Here is a 19,258-nt window from a genome sequence, read left to right as displayed (position 1 = left end):
GATACTTCCATGAAGTGCACACATTGTCGTAGGGGCTCGACACTAAAAAAAGGCACAAATCATTACTGCGGAAACATTTGGCATTCCTAAGGTAACTAACCTGAATAAACAAGTGCGGTTTCGTCATGGCGTCAGTAGCGATGTCGAGCCCCAACTGGCCAGACCGTTGAAGCGGCTTTAGTAGACCCTCCCCAGGCTCCGCAGTCGTTGCTCCTCGTTGCCAGCCGAAGTTGGTGAAACTGGCTGAGCTTAGCAGAGTGGCCGTGTGCGGCATTTGTACGGTGTCATCCTCCTTGAACAGATGATGTGCGTCGTCACGGTCGGGCAATCCACGGCAAGCTTCGATGGGACGATAGCAGACAGGAGCAGCACCTGAATAAACAAGTGCGGTTTTGTCATGGCGTCAGTAGCGATGTCGAGCCCCAACTGGCCAGACCGTTGAAGCGGCTTTAGTAGACCCTCCCCAGGCTCCGCAGTCGTTGCTCCTCGTTGCCAGCCGAAGTTGGTGAAACTGGCTGAGCTTAGCAGAGTGGCCGTGTGCGGCATTTGTACGGTGTCATCCTCCTTGAACAGATGATGTGCGTCGTCACGGTCGGGCAATCCACGGCAAGCTTCGATGGGACGATAGCAGACAGGAGCAGCACCTGAATAAACAAGTGCGGTTTCGTCATGGCGTCAGTAGCGATGTCGAGCCCCAACTGGCCAGACCGTTGAAGCGGCTTTAGTAGACCCTCCCCAGGCTCCGCAGTCGTTGCTCCTCGTTGCCAGCCGAAGTTGGTGAAACTGGCTGAGCTTAGCAGAGTGGCCGTGTGCGGCATTTGTACGGTGTCATCCTCCTTGAACAGATGATGTGCGTCGTCGGTGGAACCACGGGTCACGGTCGGGCAATCCACGGCAAGCTTCGATGGGACGATAGCAGACAGGAGCAGCACCTGAATAAACAAGTGCGGTTTCGTCATGGCGTCAGTAGCGATGTCGAGCCCCGGGTCGCAACAATCGTGATCGTGATCACGGCTCCAGTACTAATAGGATAACCTACGGGCGACAAATGGACCTTTTCTACAAACCGACGGCACCAGGCGGTGGCTGCACGAACTAAAAATCGAGGAAGTGACCTACCTGCGCTACCAATCGATACCGGGAGCTACGCTACCAGTTTCTTCGCTCTCCGAGCTGCGTCGCGTGCTTAACGCGAGCTTAAAGATGGGCATCCGTGGCGTCCACCCTATCGTTGTGTTTTTTCTTCCGTCCGCTTTCTTTTTTTGTGTAACCCAAATATATATATGCTGCAATTACCTGTTCTACTCGCTTATCCACAGGCTCATTCGGAATTTCCTCGATTTTTCGTTCCGACTTTCGCCGCTTGGCATCGGGCGCTCGCGCGTGCGCAGTACGCTTCTCGGAAAAGGTCCATCGCGAGCCACTTGGCTGGAAGCAATCAGGTGTTTTTCGAGCATTAGATTTGTCCAGTTACGTTCCCGTCATTACATTACGAAAGTCTTCAAGTCCTGTTGTTCAAGTTTTGAGCAGCGTCAATCCCCTCCCCTGCTTCGCTTATGGACGTTATAAACAACAAGAGCAACAAAAGATTTGAAAAAGAATGCAAATTCTGATGCCCGCGGCCCACTAGTGCGACAAAGAGAAAAAACCGACAGCGACAAGCCTCAAACCAGAGCGTTTCGTGATATGACATGCTTTGAAGCATAAAAGAGGTTATGCGCAAACACGAGCATCATGCACGCGAGGGTATCTTTGGCAGGCTTGCAATCACTGGTGCTTATTTCACGAGCACCGAACGACTAAACGCCTGCCAAATTTACTAACATCGCGAGCAGGCTGCATGCATACGTTTGAGGCTTGTCGCTGTCGTTTGTTTCCGTTTGTCACTGTAGTGGGACTCGGGCATAAGCGTTTTAATAAGACGCAGATTTTTTTTTTTTTTTTTCGGGCGTTTTTAGCGCGCTTGGGCAGACACTGACGGACACATGTATTCGACCGTGGTTTGTGTATGATAAATCGCTTTCATGATATCGCGTCCGCACGAATGGCAGACAGTGGTGGAATAGAAAATGGTGGCAGATGATGGCGGACGCTGACACCCCAACGCTTGAACAAGTAGCAGACGGTGCAGACCACTGGTGCAGACTAAACGCACCAGAAGTTGTGACAGGGCGGCCTTAGGCCTGCGTACGGTGTTCGGCTGAGCCGCCAAGCAATAGAACATGTTGTGGGCGTTGCGTACCTCCATTCAAATTGCGTGTCATGGTGTAAATATTGCGCTATTTTTTTGGGGGAAAGTTTATTTGTTCCGTATGTGTAGTATCTATGCAAGTTAAAATGTTTTTAGGAGTTTTGTGTCTCTTATAAAAACACCAATGAATGGGAACTGGAACATTTTGGGGATATAACATTTATTATAATAGCTATGTAGATAACACGACGAGAGGTGGCGGTTGCTATCGCGTTAAAAATCTGTTGCATTTAAAAATTGCAAATAAATCCAGATTAACCAATGTTTTTTTACTGAGCCAAAAATATTGTCAACCATGTCTTCACGAGAAATACACCCGCAGGCGATATGTAGGTGAACGGCGGACCGTCGACCGGTACGTGCTATCAGCACCATGACGCGGCTGCCGTGGCGGCTCGCTTTCTTATCGCTCGCTTTGCCGAGATTAAGCGCTTAGATTGAGCGCTGTTCTCAGCTGTGACGCTACTCCCCGCAGAAAGCGTGGAAGTCGGGTTTCGATTTCGGCATCGTTTTTGTGGGCGCCGTGCTCCCGTCATTGCCGGCAAATGATTTGCACATTGCACGTGAACTAGAGCGGACGTTCTTCTGTAATAACTGCGAACGCTAATAACTGTTCTTTTTAAGAAACGGAAAGGATAAGTTACTTTTTCATTTGTTCCACAGCTTTCCAGTTTAGCACATATCGCAACAAAAAAAAAATTACTAAATCACATTGTCTAACAATACCGTCTGAAATGCTCCTTCTGCAATTCTCGCGCTTTCTGCGGGGAGTAGCAGCAGAGCTGAGAACAGCGTTCGATCTAAGCGTTTAATCTCGGTAGGGTCTCGGCGAAGAGTGCGATAAGAAAGCGAGCCGCCACGGCAGCCGCGTGATGGCGCTGATAGCACGGACCGGTCGACGGTCCGGCGTTCACCTTCATATCGCCTGCGGGTGTACTGCTCACTGCCTTACCTGAGTGCAAATGGTACCATACATGTTTGCAACCATGGGGTCATGACTGGTGCCCCATGTGATAAAGTACGTGGAGCAGGTGCGTGAAGGTGGCTTTGGCAGGCTTGCAATTTCACTTGCTTCGTCGCGCTAACAGGAACATGGCAGCGGCCAGACGCCCTGTTTCAAGTCGTCTATACTTCGGGGCAACTTCCTGCGGCAATGCAGTCAAAGGTACCGACGTGTATCGTCTCCCAAGCTGAGCTCCGATTAAAACCGTGCGCGCGATCTCCTCTACTCAGCAATGGTATCCGCAGGGAAGACCTGTCGCCTCCAGAGTCTCTACAATTTTCAATCTATGCAAGGTGTATAGTATTTCATCTGGTCCACTTTATTTCGTAGCAGCTGCTAAGGCACACTCAGCTTTGAGGCGTAATTGCAACTGCCCAATTGCTTAAATATAGCTCGAGTCTAAAAAAAAGCCTAACTGTAAGCCCCCCCCCCCTCCCCCCCCCCCCCCAAAAAAAAAAAGTGTGTTTCTCATATTTAAAAACAAATATGCCAAACAACGCCGAACACTCATTCCTCGCTCAAAATGAGTGATGTTAAAGTTTTAGAAATATCCGTTAACTTATTCAAAGGTCATAAGCAATGTTTTTTTCTTTCTTTTAGAAATTGCGGCGCGTACTTTATAACTGGCGCCATACATCTGCATGAATTCATGGGCTTCGTAGGCCATTATTTTCCCATAAAAAGTTCTAAAAAAATCACTTGAACTTTCTAGTAAAAGAACGGTAAGTTCTTAAAGTTTTCCATTCGGTCCGGACCCCTTCGGGCAGAGACTGAGCTTTCGGCGTTGTGTAGTATAGTTTGGCGGGGGGGGGGGGGGGGGGGGGGAGGGGATGGGAGGGGAGGGGACAGGGGGGGGGGGGCGGTGGGTGGGAAGAAAATTACAAATGGTTCTCCGGAAGACTCTGCGACCGGACCGGCGCCTCAACTTTAATTACGCCTTGCGAGCAGCAATAACAAAGGCGAATCTTCTGCCAACAGCATCCCTGTCGGGGCCGTCGTACATTTCAGTCTGGTACACTTCCACGTTTAAGCCGGGCGTCCGCCAGTGCTTTCTTGATTACATCTTCGTTGACGTCTGCCATGGAGAACACTTCGTTGCCCACAGGGTAGTTTTCCTGGCCCCCCACACCGGCCAGGATGAGCAGACCGCCAGGCTTCACCAGACCTGCCACGTTGCACATCACTCGCCGAAAGGACGCGTGGTCTTGCGCTGCCGCCTCCAGGCAGTTGCAGCAAAGGACTGTGTCGAAGGTCTCCAGATGCTCATCGGGAAGCACTCCTGGTTCCAGGACGTCGCAAGGAATCACCTTGCGGATGGCCTGCCGTGTCCGTTCCACCAGTTCGGAAGCTCGCTTCTTTACGTCACTAAAAAAAAAAAAAAAAAATAGGCCGATCTTTATAAGCAAGCTGCGCAGTTCCGCCCACTCCGGAAGTGGCACCGCCACCATGCCACTTTTTTGTCATCGCTTTACGGTTCCCCGGCTGCCTAGGGCTGCAGTGCGCGTACGTCACCGTACATCATCGTTTGGGACGCATCAGTGTCGGCTTGGATTCTCCTGTCATGTGTGAACTTCGTAACATTGCATTGTTTGTGATGACTTTGTTAGTCAGCACGCACATAAAAAAAGCAGTTGCAGTTGTCTTTTCCTTTAGAATCGCGTCGTCGTCTGCTGCCACGTCCGAGTCGTTCACGCGGTGGTCCCACTGCGGCCGAGGAAAAAACAACGACGCCACTACTCGAGCCCCTCCGGCTGCTCGGACGACTCAAGGAATTTAGAAACAAGCGAACGTCTAGTTGAATGGAACATGGTTGAATGGTTGAATGGTGCTGCGCTTTCGTAAAACTTTCGCCGAGTCCTCAAAAACGAGGGCTACCGTTCACTTCGGGTTTCAAGAATCTGCTTCATCGAACAACTTAAATCAAGCACGAAATATCACCCCCGGCACCGTGTACTAGACCTGCGGCTATTTTTATGGCATCCTGCCGCCACAGCGCTGTTCGCCATATTACTGTGAGGGCTAGAGATATTATAACTCTACCAAGAAGATGGCCCACCGTGGCCCCATTACCGTCCATGGGCTGAGCTGGTCAAACGCGATCCAGCAAATTGTCATAGAGATCAGTGTTGCCGCTAGTCAATCATATTCGTCAGATTTCTGGCAGGCTTTTTCACCGAGTGTTCAGATTAGGGCCCCAGATCCGAGCGCCGCGGCGCCGCGAGGAAGTAACGTAGGGACGCCAGCGCCAGTTATTAGGGATACTCCCGCGCGGCGTCGGTTTTCATCGCTTCGGTCTCGATTGGCGCTAATGCGGAACGGATCAGTAACACCATCCAAAATCAAATTCTAACAGAATAGAGCACCACAATGTGGGTGAGATTCCTTTACAGCCTTTCGGGAGAAAAGTTTCGCGCTTTAAATTGCATCATTCAGTGTTTGCACGTTTTTTACAAGAAGACTAAAGACCGCTTTCGAAAAAAAAAAGAAAAAGGAAAAAGTTGGTTTCATTTCAAGGTAATCATATCGGAAATCAATGCTTTTTAGTGACTGTCCCGATATTGTGCTTGAAACATGCCGTCGAATAACAGTTATAACCACCTTATACATCATGCAAAAGGTGTATTAAAAATTGTTCGATGATCAATGGCACTCATCCGATAAAATGCGTTAGCATTTGGTTCTTTCTCACCCCTTTCACACCTTTCCATTCGTTTAGACCCTTTGTCATTCGTTTATCACCGCTTTTCTGTAGTTATGCCTTTTCTCTTCGCTTTCCGCTGCACACTTCCGTCGCCTTGACTCTGTTTCGGCCTGACGTCGCCGACGCGTGGCCTAGAGCTTTTTTCCGTCGTCGCTCTTAAATAAGGTCAGCCATATCACTCGTGGAAAGAACCCCATGCATCGCGAAAGCGGACACTGAGCTAAGCCGCATTCGAAAGCGGCGCGGCGCCTGCTCGCGTCTGGCTCCGCGCCGGCTGTGTGACGCTCGTATTAGTCCGACGCGCTGACATCAACACTCGTCACCCCCTCCCTATCTTCTAGTTGCCGACTTGCGCCGACACGATACCTCCTTACCACCCAACTCTCCTCGCGACGTCATGCATGGCGCTGACAAACGGACGCACGGACTGACACCGGCGGGTTTTCATGGGAACGTGCGTTTTAATGCTAACGCATTAAAACTTCCGCGCAAAGCAGTGCCTGATTGAGATAGACCGCTGCGGAGCGAGGGCTCAGAGAGTTTCCAACGTACGGAACACTTCGGCACGCCCTACCATGTCTCGTGCACTGTAACCTTACACTCTTTAGATAACGTGCCAGTGGGGTGGATATAAATAATAAAACAAATTTTGAAACAAATCGAAAAACGGCGAGTAATTCGACGGCTATGGTTGACCGGTGCTTTGTCCGGTTCTCTTTACCTTTCTTAGTCACTCTTTTCGAAGGCAGGTTTCTTTCGGGAAGACATAAAATCCGAGGTCTTTCTGCCTCCTGCTGTTATTGTAACACCCTGGCACACAACAGGTGAAGCCATCCATTGAAAACCGCTAGTAAACACCTGAATAAAAGTCTCGTGCTAACCCGAAAATACAACGCACACTGACGCGAACGGAAAACTCTGAAGAACTAAGTTGCCAAAATGCACCGCAGCAGCTGTGGCGTCGCGCAACTACTGGTGAGATCGGTCTATTCTCTAGCTTGGTCATGCTGACAGACCGAGGAACACAAATTATGTTGTGAATGAGCTGGGCCCATGCTACGTGTGTGTATGTGTGTGTGACGTCAAGTGACAGTGATATATGTCACGTGATACCCTGATGCCACGCGAACCCGTGACGCCACATGACATTATGACGTCATGTGACTGACTTTGCATTGTCACGTGACGTCATAATGTGACTTGACGTTGTCTCATGACATCACGGTGTTAGCTGATGTCACAATCAACATTATTTGATTACCTCCGTTTTGGAACTCCCCGCGAAGGGGGGTTCCCTCATTCACTCCCTTCAGCCCGCCTCCCATCGTTTGAAGCGCCATCTAGATTTTCGTTTAAAAATGGGTGTTTCGCAGAGTTCGGCGAAACAGAGCCACGAAAAAGTACAGTCTTTCCCTCCCTTCCGACAGACCAGGTCAATCTCAGCGAGATCACCCATACCCTACTGTGTTAAAAAATTTGAGTAAAGGATACTATCCTATAATAATTATAAATAAGGCAAAGAAACAACTACAGCAACAACTACGAAATAGCCATCGGGAAGAACAGGACCCTATCCCTTTTGGACTCAAAATATACCAAACAGCTCTCTTGAGAAGGGTGAGGGCAGGAAGTGCTATAACCCCGCACTTCCTCAAGAAATGGGAGACACAAAGTTGAGACCAGACCCAGAATTCATACCGAAATCACCAGTGTAACTTTTGTAAAAAAAAGACCCCACCAAATATCGATCACCTCCTGTAGAACTGCAAACACTTCAGAAAAGATCCGTCATTTCCTACCTCGAGACAACTAACCTCATAAAAACTTTTTGAATTTTTTTTATGCCATGCCGTGAAGCAATCGCCTGCGCTTTAAATATAAAAGCAATAAACGTATTTCATCATCATCATCATCGGTGAAACGCCACCGAGACGCTGTGCCTCGAAACAGGCGTATTCCATAAAATGCACTGCAGTTACCATAGCAGCCGTTCTCTAAAACAGTGGCGTGTCGAATGACGGCAGGAGAGCCGTGGAAAGAGAGGGGGGCACTGTTTCTGCGAGCAGCGTCCCTCCATGGGCAGTGCTGCAACTCAGCTAATCTAGAAAGTGAAACAATGAGACGACAGGCTCTTTAAATCGACCGGAAAATTCGGTTTCTTAACCTATCGCGCTACGACTTTGTGCAGCGCTGCCCACAGATGGTGTATTTTTTCTGTAAAATTTGCAAAGAGCGAACTTACCTGAGGAAAAAGTAAAGAAAGAAAAAGGCTTAGCTCCTATGGAAACGCAGCGAAGCCACCGGTCTGCAAACAACACGGCGCCGTTTCGCACGGGAGACAAGAGATGGCGCAAGCGGTCGCGACGCCAACTGCCGTCAACGAACGAGCAGACGACGCCGAGAGCCGGTGTAATTAGCAGACAAGGAACTGCAGTTCCTTGTTGTTACCGCGCCTATTTTTGTGTCTTTTTTGTCGCCGCCTGCGGAACGCGCGCCGCTTTTGAGTCGAAAAGATTGTCTGCTAAAGACGCCGGCTCTCGGCGCCGTATGCTCGTTCGTTGGCGGCGTTCGTTGCGCCAGCTCTTGTCTCCCGTGCGAAACGGCGCCGTGTTGTTTGATGACCGGTGGCGTCACTGCATTTCCATAGGAGCTAAGCCTTTTCTTTCTTTACTTTTTCCTCAGGTAAATTCGCTCTTTGCAAATTTTACAAAAAAAAACAAAAAAAAAACACCATCTGTGGGCAACGCTGCACAAAGTCGTAGCGCGATAGGTTAAGAAACCGAATTTTCCGGTCGATATGAAGAGCCTAGCGTCTCCTTGTTTCACCCTGTAGTAACGTTGGCAAACAATCATGAACAAAAATAAACATCCGGCTGTCACGTGACATACTGGTGTTATTTGGCGTCATGATGTTACATGATGTCGCAGTCCTTCGTAACGGTTCTTCATGATGGATTTTTCCTCGAATTCGGCTGACAAAACCCATTTTGTGTTAAAATGTATCGAAGAAGCCGAGGAGAGAAGCGATGAGATTCTTACGATAACTGCAGTCAAATCGAAGGTATACATATATCTGAACAAACTCGACACTTCGAGAAAGAACAAGAGCACACGTTGAAAGTGAGTTCATGGTTATATGTTTGTCCTCCAGCTATGCGGATTATAACGTGTTTCAGGTAATCAGCTTGTTGTGCACAGTGAGGGCTTCACACATTCATATTAGCTGAAACCTTATTTTTTCATTCATCGTTTCACCGTAAGTAAGAGCGCAGTCACAGACTAAGAGACACACAAACACGTACACGCATCTACTAAAAGCACTTGGTTGGTTTAGGCCGATGAAAGCGCACGCGCAGAAACGTGACAAACGCTGTGGCGTCACACGTTCCCGTAGCTTGATTTGTCCTACCGAAGTGTAGCCTTGTATGCGCTCCGACACAAAATAAAAGTGCAGAATGCAAAAAAAAAAAATGTTTTTTGTTTTTTGTTTTTTGAAGTTTATTCCTCCTCCTCCTTTCACTGCAAAAATTCTCCCCCCACAGGCAGCGCTGGAGGTCTGAACCAGATGCCAAAGTTTCAGCCCGATCCGATACCTTATTCAAAAGTGATAACTGATTTTCGGGGAATTTCAACGGGAAAATGATATCCATTCTCGCCCGTTTTCGGTTTCTGGTGCCATATAGAGCTCCATATATTCGTGAGCTCCGTCGGTCACCATTTCCTCATTGAAGTTTTCAGAAAATCACTTATAACTTTTGAATAAAATAGCGGTTCATGCTGAAACTTCGGCACCTGGTTCAGACATCTAGCGCTACCCTTGGGCAGAGAAAGAGCGTTCGGCGATGCATAGTTTACGTTTGCGGTGAAACAAACCCTGACAATATTTTTTTCTTCGGGGACACCCCGTATATTACGCCGTCATCTTTGATTTCGAGCTTGGAGCTTCTTTGGACTTCAGCAAACATGTATGACGACGTAGACAAAACGCGCGACATTGGAATATGTATGTGTGGGATCGGTTACCTCGCGTTCAACGGCTCAGTGTGTCTAAGTGCGCGACCACGTACCTACATCCCTCCAAGGACGCGACCATCTCGGCACGGAAGGAGCAGTCGAGAGCGTCTTCTTTTCCGCTCAGCCATTTCTCGAGCTCAATCCTGTTCGCGTCAACCACGTCGCTAAGCACGATGTCCTTGAACTGGCGTGTGGCTGAAAGCACGTAGTTCACCGTGGGGCCAGAACCGACTTCCAGAAGTGCCTTTCCTTGCACCAGATCTGTTAAAAAAACACAATGCTTAAGGGGTATTCAAACGAGGGAGAAATCCCGGGGATTTCTCCCCGGCACGCGCGCATCACGAGATGAAAACGCGAGGCTTTTGCACATCGCAAAGCCTGACGTTTTCGTCGTGGGATGCTTAAAGGGGCGATGCACCAATTTTTGTACTTTGCGCAAATACCGCTTAGAACGGATCCCTGACGTTAATGACCTATGAAGCACGAATTCGTTTTTCACCCCACGCAATAGGAGTTCCAGAAAAAATTAAAGAAAAACGAGCAGCGTTCACCCCCTCAACTCGCAGCCAGAAGAAGCGGCCAGGAAGAAGAGGAGCAGCTAGAGAGCACACGTGTTTTTCCGAGCTCGATTTTTCTGCTCCTGAATCACCTCTTCAACTGGCCCCACCGGTGTCAACAACCACTCCGGTGATAATCTTCACCAGAATCATCAGAGGTACCAAGATTTTCGCTGGTGAGCCCGAATTTCTCCCAAATATAGGGATCTTTGTCTGGACGACGGGGCGGCGGGAGCTAAGCCTAACTTAGGACAGGGGTGCTATGTTGCGCTTTTTGGACTCCCAGGAGACTAGGGAGAGGGAAGTGACGTCAACGACACAGCAAACGCAGATTGGATGTTGATTTCGTTTTCTTCTGTCAACATCCAATCTGCGTTTGCTGTGTCGTTGACGTCACTTCCTTCTCCCTAGTCTCCTGGGAGTCCAAAAAGCGCAACATAGCACCCCAGGGCTCCTGGACGGCTGCCTGTGGCATCGGCCCCTGGTCAGGACGCCTCTAGGGCGAAATGGCTGAAACACCCCAAGAGAGCATGGACCAGGACCCTAGGGACAAGTCAGTTCGAGATCACGAGCCCCCAGGAGATTCGTCGGAACTCCAAGGATCCCGAACCCATACAACGGGAGAAGGGTCTGGAAGCTTCCAGGACTGCTCCACCGTTCGCCGGGACGAGGGAAACAATCTCCCATGGACCGAGATTCTCAGGCGGAGGGACAAGAGGAGATCAGCACGAAATCTCCAGAAACCCGATAACGTTCCCAAAGCTTCGACGCGCGAGAGTGTGAGGAGCAACATGGCGGCAGACACTGGTAAAGGCGGGAAAAACCGGATGTCCCCGGTCGGCTTCCCCGAAGAGCCCGGCACAAAATGGCGGCTCCCTGACCAAACGAAAGCCGGTGGCCGAAAGGCTCCCACCACTTCCCAGGGATCACTACAAGGTAGTTATTAGGCCCTTCGATGGGCTCACACTCACCGAAAAAGCCCCCCAAGAGATGATGAACGCACTATAGTCACGGCGTGCGGCCTGAAGGAGCAGGAGGGGGAGGATTCGACACTCCGGATCCGCAAGGACCAGAACCTAATGATCTTCAGCGCACCCAACGTCGGTACGGCGGAAAGAATGGCCCGAGTGAAACACCTAAGTTTGAACGGGCAGGACTACGACATTGGAGCCTACATCGCCGCTCCGGACGACTCCTGCAGGGGGGTCATAACCAAGATCGGATTCGGGTTCAGCACCGAATATCTCACCGAGAAAAGCAGACCGATGGGACCCGAAGGCCCCAGAGTTCTCAACGCACGCATGATGGGCAAGTCTGATGCGGCGCTCATCACATTCCAAGGATTCAGGGTTCCACGCTTCGTACGCTTCGGAATGGTGGAATGCCGGTGCAAACCCTACTTTCCCAAGGAACAGGTTTGCGATGTCTCCCTTGGGGTAGGGCAGAGAAGAGACGTATGCCCCTACCCTGAGCGGAACAAGTGCTCTACATGCGGCCTCCTCAACGGAGATATGGAGGAGCACGAATGCTCACTCTACTGCATACACTGCAAGGGACAACATCCGTCCAACGATCCCAAATGCCCGGCGAGAAAGCGTGAACCGTATAACAAGGGCCGGCTCCAGGACCAGCAGAGGGCAGAACAGCAACAGAAACGGAGACAGTTCAAAGGAACCAAGGAACAGCAGAGCCAAAACAATACCAACGCTAGACAGCCGCTACAGCAATGGCAGCGGCAACTTTCACCGCCAACAATGATTTCGCACTTCCACTGGCCGGCGCTGGAAAGTAGAGGTGTCGCTACAACAAACCCCTACGCTCTTTTGGCCAACGCGGGTCTTGAGAGCTACGCAGCGGCCCTCACACAGGCACCGGGATGGAACCCGGGGAACCAGCATTTCTACCACGGACCAACGATGGGAATACCCGTACCGAGCGAGTACGAACCGGCACCGGGGACATCGGGAAAAAAGAAAAAAAAAACAGAAAGAAAACCAAACGGGCGGCACAAGATCCGCAGGACCAGGGAGAAGTCCAGGGCCCCACTGCAACAGGCAGTCCAGACTGAGGAGAGCAGGTGAGCCGAGTGGCACAGTCTCCCCAATCATCTATCACCACACCCCATCCCACACACACCACAGAAACAAACACCCAAGTGCGCCCGAGATCGACAACAACAGGGGAATTAAGCCCCAAACCACCTCCGGCCAAGAGAGCCCTAATAGAACAACAGAGCAACAAAACCCAAAACGAACCAGACTTTGTAACGCGTTAGGAGTTCTACAGAGAGGTACGAGCTCTTCACGCAGAATTACAAACAGCTAAATTCGAACTAATGCAAGCATTCTATTTGGTTTTCAAAGAGACGGGTCTAATCAACGAGCTAACGACCTCCTCTCTTAGCCAAACCACCGGGAACCCGATATTCTTGTAAGTTGTCGCGGCCCAAACACCCAACCCGAATGTGACCGAGGCCATACAACCAACCCGAGCGTAGCTTGCTGCTCCCATGACGGAAACGGGGGTCGGCAGTAGTGACGGCCACATGCATATGACCGGAACTAACACCGAGCGCAAGCGGAGGAAAATGGTCTTGTGTGGCAGTGGAACTGCAGAGGCTACCACCGTAAACGTGGAGCACTAACGCAGTTCTTAGCGACGCGAGACTGCAAGCCTGTCGCTATAGCCCTACAGGAAACAGGCAACGTACCCTCGCGCTCAGGTTGCGTAGCCTTCTGCCAGGAAACAAAAGACGAAGACGAGAAGCCAAGAGTCGCCACACTGGTAGCCAAGCACGTTCCCGTAATAGAACACAAACTCGCTGCACCCGTCCCTCACGTCTTTCTCGAACTCTTGGCCAGGAATCGAGGAAAGTGCAGTCTCTTTCTCTTAAACGTCTATAGTTCGCCAAAAAGAACGCAAGACCTGTTCGATGAACTTTTTCGGGACGCACTCCGCATCACTTGCCCGCGAAGGAACAACCTACTCATAGTGGGAGACTTTAACGCGCCGCACGGGGTTCTCGGCTACCCATATCTCCCTAGTCAAAGCGCGCGGAAACTGCACTTGGGCCAATCTCGAGGAAAATTTGGGCTCTGACCACAACATTCTGGAAATTGCAGTTCCCAATCACCTAGGAAAAAAACGAGGCAAACCACAGACACTCACAAACTGGGACTCCTTCCGTCAGCTACGCATTGCGAAGGCGGAAGGGATCCCCATCACGCAGGACGACGGAGCCTTAGAATGCTGGGTAGAACAGGTTCAGCGGACGTGAAAAAGGCCTCAAAAACGGTGCTCACCACCGATCAAGCTCCCGAGATAGATCCTCACCTTCTCCACCTGTGGGATGCCCGTCACAGCCTCACCAAGAGGTGGAAGAAACAGAAACGCAACCGGACACTCAGGAAGCGCATTGCCGAGCTTACGCAGGAAGCCGAACAATACGCTGAAGATCTCACTCAAGCTAACTGGCACAGGATGTGCGATCAACTCCAGGCCCGCTAGGTACGAAAAAGACATGGAGCATACTCCGCAACCTCTTGGATCCGACAAAGGCCAACACGGAGACCAATAAGGCCCTAGCTAAGCTTCTCCACACACTAAGTGGAGAGGAAAGAAGTCCTTACGGGGAAACTTTGATTGAACGATACATCGCGGCAGGGATCAGACCAAACTATCACCAGTACCCGGAATGCGAAGACGAGAAAGACGAACATCCCTTAGACGCAGACATCACGGAGCAAGAAGTTCGTAATGCGCTACTACAGATTAGCCGTAGCACAGCCCCGGAAAGGACGGAATCACGTATAGGATCTTAAAAAACGTAGACGACGACTCGATTTCGGCCTTAACAAAATACTTTAATCGCATCTGGAGCACGGGCGAGCTTCCTCGGGCTTGGAAAAGAGCGGACGTTACGCTGATACCCATGCCAGGCAAGCCGCTCTCGCTCCAGAACTTGCGACCCATATCACTCACATTGTGCATAGGCAAATTGATGGAGCACGCAGTGCTCCGGAGACTTCAACCGCACTTGGAATCGACGAGATTCTTTGCAAACTCGATGTTCGGATTCAGACCCAATCTTTCCACGCAAGACGTTCTTTTGCAACTGAAGAAGGGTGTCGTCGATCACCCGAGCAGAGTCCAAACTCGAGCCGTACTCGCACTAGGCTTAAAGGGAGCGTTCGATAACGTGTCTCACGACGCGATGCTAGAAGGTCTCGCCCGGTCTCGACGCGGAAAACGAACGTAGGATTACGTGCGTTCGTTCCTCAGCGACCAAGTAGCCACCTTAGGTATCGGGGACCTGCACTCCGGCCTCATCCAACTCACGGGAAGAGGTACACCTCAGGGGTCGGTGCTTTCTCCAACACTATTTAACGTAGCAATGGCAGGGTTACCGGCCCTGCTAGATGCTATTCCGGGCATCAGGCACGCGTTGTACGCGGATGAAATCACGATCTGGGCCGACAGAGGCTCGGACGGCGAAATTCAGGACGCGTTACAGGCGGCGGCTGAAACTACTCAGGCGTATTGCTAAAAAAATCTGGCTCTCATACACGGACCACCAATCCGAACTTCTCCTCTTCCGGGGGCCAACCAGAAATAAGTTACTCCAGGACATTACCGTCGAAATAGATGGCAGAGCCGTACCCAAGACGGACAGACTAAGGATTTTGGGACTATACCTAGAAAAAGACGCGAAAGCCACATTCACCGTCCAGATGATCCGAAAACAGAGCCAACAGACGGCTAACCTCATCCGAAGAGTCACCAACCGAAGAAGGGGACTCAAGGAAGGAAGGAAAGGGGACTCAAGGATAGTAAGCCGTATAACTTATCACATTCCCTACCACAACTTGCGTCGGGGAGAGATCGATTCGCTGAACGCTACACTGCGCATCGCGGTGAAGACGGCAATCGGCCTACCTCAACACACTTCAATAGAAAGACTCTTTAAACTAGGACTACATAATACAGTAGAGGAGCTCGTCGAGGCACAAGAGATTGGGCAGAGGACTCGGCTCGGCCGCACGCGGACGGGGAGAGCACTGCTCAGGCGACTGGGGTACGACGGGCACCCAACACGAAAGGAAGAGAAATCGGAGTGAAAACCGGCTCATGCGACGATAGCCGCGAAGATTCGAACAATGCCGATTCCCAAAAGCATGCACCCGATAGTTCACGCAGGAAGGAGACTGGCCCGAGTCAGGTACCTTCGCAGACGCTATCAGGAAGACCCGGACGTGCTCTATGCGGACGCGACCTCGTACTCTACTCCCATCTCGGGCAGGTGCATCGCGGTGTGCGGCCCGAACGGTGAGAGGCGAACAGCTGTTTCTTTGCTCGGATCACCGTCCGTCGCAGAAGTGGAGGAGGCGGCAATAGCCTTAGCTATAACTAGCACCCAACACACAAGGAGAGACGATCCAAACGGAACCGGTTACCATACTCACCGACTCTCAGGCTGCTTGCAGGGCCTGGGCAGGAGGACTCCTTTCTAAATGGAGTAGAAGAATCCTAGCCCGCCTAACCCACGAAGAACTCCCTTTGATTCGCATACTGTGGACACCCGGCCACACTCTTCTTCAGGGTGAGTGGTTGTTTGGGCGAGTTGGTTTGACATCTTATATAATCTTGTGCGCAACAAAGACAAGGACAAAAGCAGAGAAGAGGACACAACAAGGCGCAACTTTTAAGTGAGTTTTATTGAAAAACGTGTTCCGGTATATAAAGTCTCAACCATCGTCACAATGATAACAAAACGACAAAAGTAAAGGAAAAACAAAGGAAAGACACCATCGTCACAATGATAACAAAACAACAAAAGTAAAGGAAAAACAAAGAAAAGACACCATCACAGAGAGTGCTCTGTGATGGTGTCTTTCCTTTGTTTTTCCTTTACTTTTGTCGTTTTGTTATTATTGTGACGATGGTCGAGACTGTATATACCGGAACACGTTTTTCAATAAAATTCAGTTGAAAGTTGCGCCTTGTTGTGTACTCTTCTCTGCTTTTGTCCTCGTCTTTGTTGCGCACAAGATTATGTAAGGTTCTTCAGGGTAATGAGAGTGCAAACTCTCTCGCCCGAGGACTGACCTTCAGAGCAGCCCGGCATGGGGAAGAGGAGTTGCTCGAGAGCAACTCGACCAAACCCGTCTGCAACCGTCAACAGTCAGACGACGAAACCGAAGAATGCCCCACACAAAGTCCGCAACTCGAAACCTTTAATCAGGTTACAGAATATTACCGATCTGGGCGAAGGATATACCCACCTTCACACAAAGACTTAAACAGACGCGAGGCTACCGAATGGAGGCGCATACAAACACAGACTTTTCCAAATCTACACCACCTTCACCTCTTCCTTCCTGGCAGCTATCGAGTCACATGCCCGGGCTGCAATTCCCCGACCCCCACACTCTATCACTGTACCTGGGCCTGTCCGACTCCACTCGGAGAAGGGATCCGACCCATACCAAATCCTTCCACATCCTCCTGGGAGATTGCCCTACTCGGCTCGGGCCCTGAGCAACAGCGAGAGCTGATCGCTCGGGCCAGAAAAATAGCGGTAGCCTGCGGGGCCCTGGACGTGGGGACCTGAACCTGGTGGGAGGAAACCTCACAAATCAGAAATAATTAAAAGTTTTTACCACTCCCACCAGAAAGCGGCCACGTGATCTGGAGCCGATTATATACCGCCAATGTTGATCCTAGCCGCGCGCTGGGGTTGACGAAGTACAGGACATGCGCTGAGTTCCAGACATTGTTATGGCTGGCTATTGTCGTCGTTGCAGCGATTGGACACGGGCCACTACGTACCCGAATGCTTCTCGAGCTAGTAATTCTCACGAGCCTAAATCGAGTGCTCACGCAATGCTCGGGTCCAATCTATGAATCGCATTCAAATATCGTCATTTGGGTGTACTTCAATCCTCACTTTACGTCATCAAATTTTGCATTGTCCCCGCAGCTCCGTCATCAAGTTTTGCGAAGGAGAGACTGAAAGGAAAGGTCCGCTTTTCTCCTTGGAATTCCACCGCAACGAAGACGCTTCTTGGTCAGTGGCGTTGCGTTTGAGTATTACTAGGGCCCACCTGTGGCAGTAAGATGTTGTAAAGGGTAAAACGTTCCCACCAAATATTGTTGCACAGCTCCTTTAAGAAATGTTTAACTTTAACCATCTTGCCTGCCTTATTATGTTATCTTCAATCCCTAAAACCCTCTATTGTTTCCCACAACGGGTAGCGGAAGTCGCAAAAACTTTACTGTTTCCGGGACCCTCAACCCAGTTTTGTTTGCACCTTCCTTCCGGTTGTAATAATTCACGCTGATTTTATGCTTGAATATTTTATCTTTTCTCATCCGAATAATTGTGAAAAAAACGCGTTAAGTGACCCTCGCTTGCCTCTTCTTACGCTCAAGCTTAGCTTAACCAGGGTCTCGCCAACCACCGGTTAACCCAAAGTTAGATTTTGCTCGTGACAGACAGGTCATCGTCACATCTGGCAGATGGAAGTAGCTTAACTCACCTTATCCTGGTTGACACACTGTTATATTTAATTTTGGTCTCATCACTGCTTCAGACTACCAGAAGTTCATTATATGCGTCGCGTTTTTGTACCCTATTTAGGAGATATCTTTTGTCGGCGGTTAACCCTCGTTTTTGTTTAAGTCATCGGTACTTGGTAATGGCAAAACCTTAAACTCGCATATATAAAAAGAAAGCGCGGATTATTTAAAAAAATGTAGTAGCCCTTACTGTATACTTATTAGATTGCTTTGGAATGTAATACCATTCCTTGCGTATTAGTGAGTAATAAAAGTAATCAGAGAATCACAACTGGAAGTAATCCATAACAAGTATATATGCTTCCAGCACAAGCCTAGATCATATTCACGTGCCGAGAACGGAATTTAGCTTCAACAGTGCACTGCGAGTGTAACTTAACATGCTCACAACGAAACTTTCTTCATTACGCAAATAGTATTCAATGCCGAGTGTCCACAATAAACCAGAAAAACCATCCATGCATGCATCTGTGTTTGTATTATGAAAACACAGATGGTCGATTAGTTTAAATATTCCTCGTTAAATCATCAAAGAGGCTACGAGAGCACAGAAGCGCTAAACCGAGCTTACCTGAATAAAATATGCGGTGGATTTCTGTTTGCTGGAAAGTAGGAAGAATGCAGCCTTTACAAAAATTTATGTAAGTGTCCGGCTCAAAGTTCCGTTTGTAAGCCTCCCGCACTGCTTCTTCCTGAACGCTGCTCATCACGTCTGTCTTGCAGTAATTGTAAACCTATGAGGGAAAAAATGGGTTATAGTACGATCAATGTCACACAAAAATTTGTGATGAAGACGTTCTATTTTTTTTAATAGCATTTGTAAAATTGTTATGATAGAGGAGCCATTTTACCAGAATGCATATGTTGCGATGGGAGAATTCAGGGATGGGCAGTATTTCAAATACAAGTATTTGAAATACGTATTTCAAATGCTTTGTGTATTTTGCATTTGTATTTAATTACGAATTGGGTAATGTATTTGACGTGTGTATTTCAATACTAATACGTTATATTTCAAATACAATTGTATTTATATACAATTTTGTGAGTGAAAATACATCTTGTTTTTATGCATGTGGTAGTAAGATATATTCTCCATTCTTTATTCGGCCATAAGGCTTTTTTTTTTTCTCCTCCGGCTTCATTTTAAAGGC

At 49.4% G+C, this 19,258-nt stretch overlaps 1 protein-coding gene across 1 annotated transcript; it reads right to left on the bottom strand.

The window, feature by feature from the left end:
- Window positions 1-4,258: 4,258 nt before the first annotated feature.
- On the bottom strand, window positions 4,259-18,811 carry LOC115310299 (nicotinamide N-methyltransferase-like). The gene is made up of 3 exons (XM_042291261.1): window positions 18,676-18,811; window positions 10,023-10,230; window positions 4,259-4,619 (listed from the first exon to the last, which is right to left on the bottom strand). The coding sequence occupies exons 1-3, from the start codon at window positions 18,809-18,811 to the stop codon at window positions 4,259-4,261; spliced, it is 705 nt and encodes a 234-aa protein (XP_042147195.1).
- Window positions 18,812-19,258: the final 447 nt, after the last annotated feature.

The sequence above is a fragment of the Ixodes scapularis genome, unplaced genomic scaffold (assembly GCF_016920785.2).
Source record: "Ixodes scapularis isolate PalLabHiFi unplaced genomic scaffold, ASM1692078v2 PGA_scaffold2__306_contigs__length_199485367, whole genome shotgun sequence".
NCBI classification, from domain to species: domain Eukaryota; kingdom Metazoa; phylum Arthropoda; class Arachnida; order Ixodida; family Ixodidae; genus Ixodes; species Ixodes scapularis.
The sequence above is the reverse complement of the archived record's forward strand: the minus strand, read 5'-3'. Positions and strand labels throughout refer to the sequence as shown.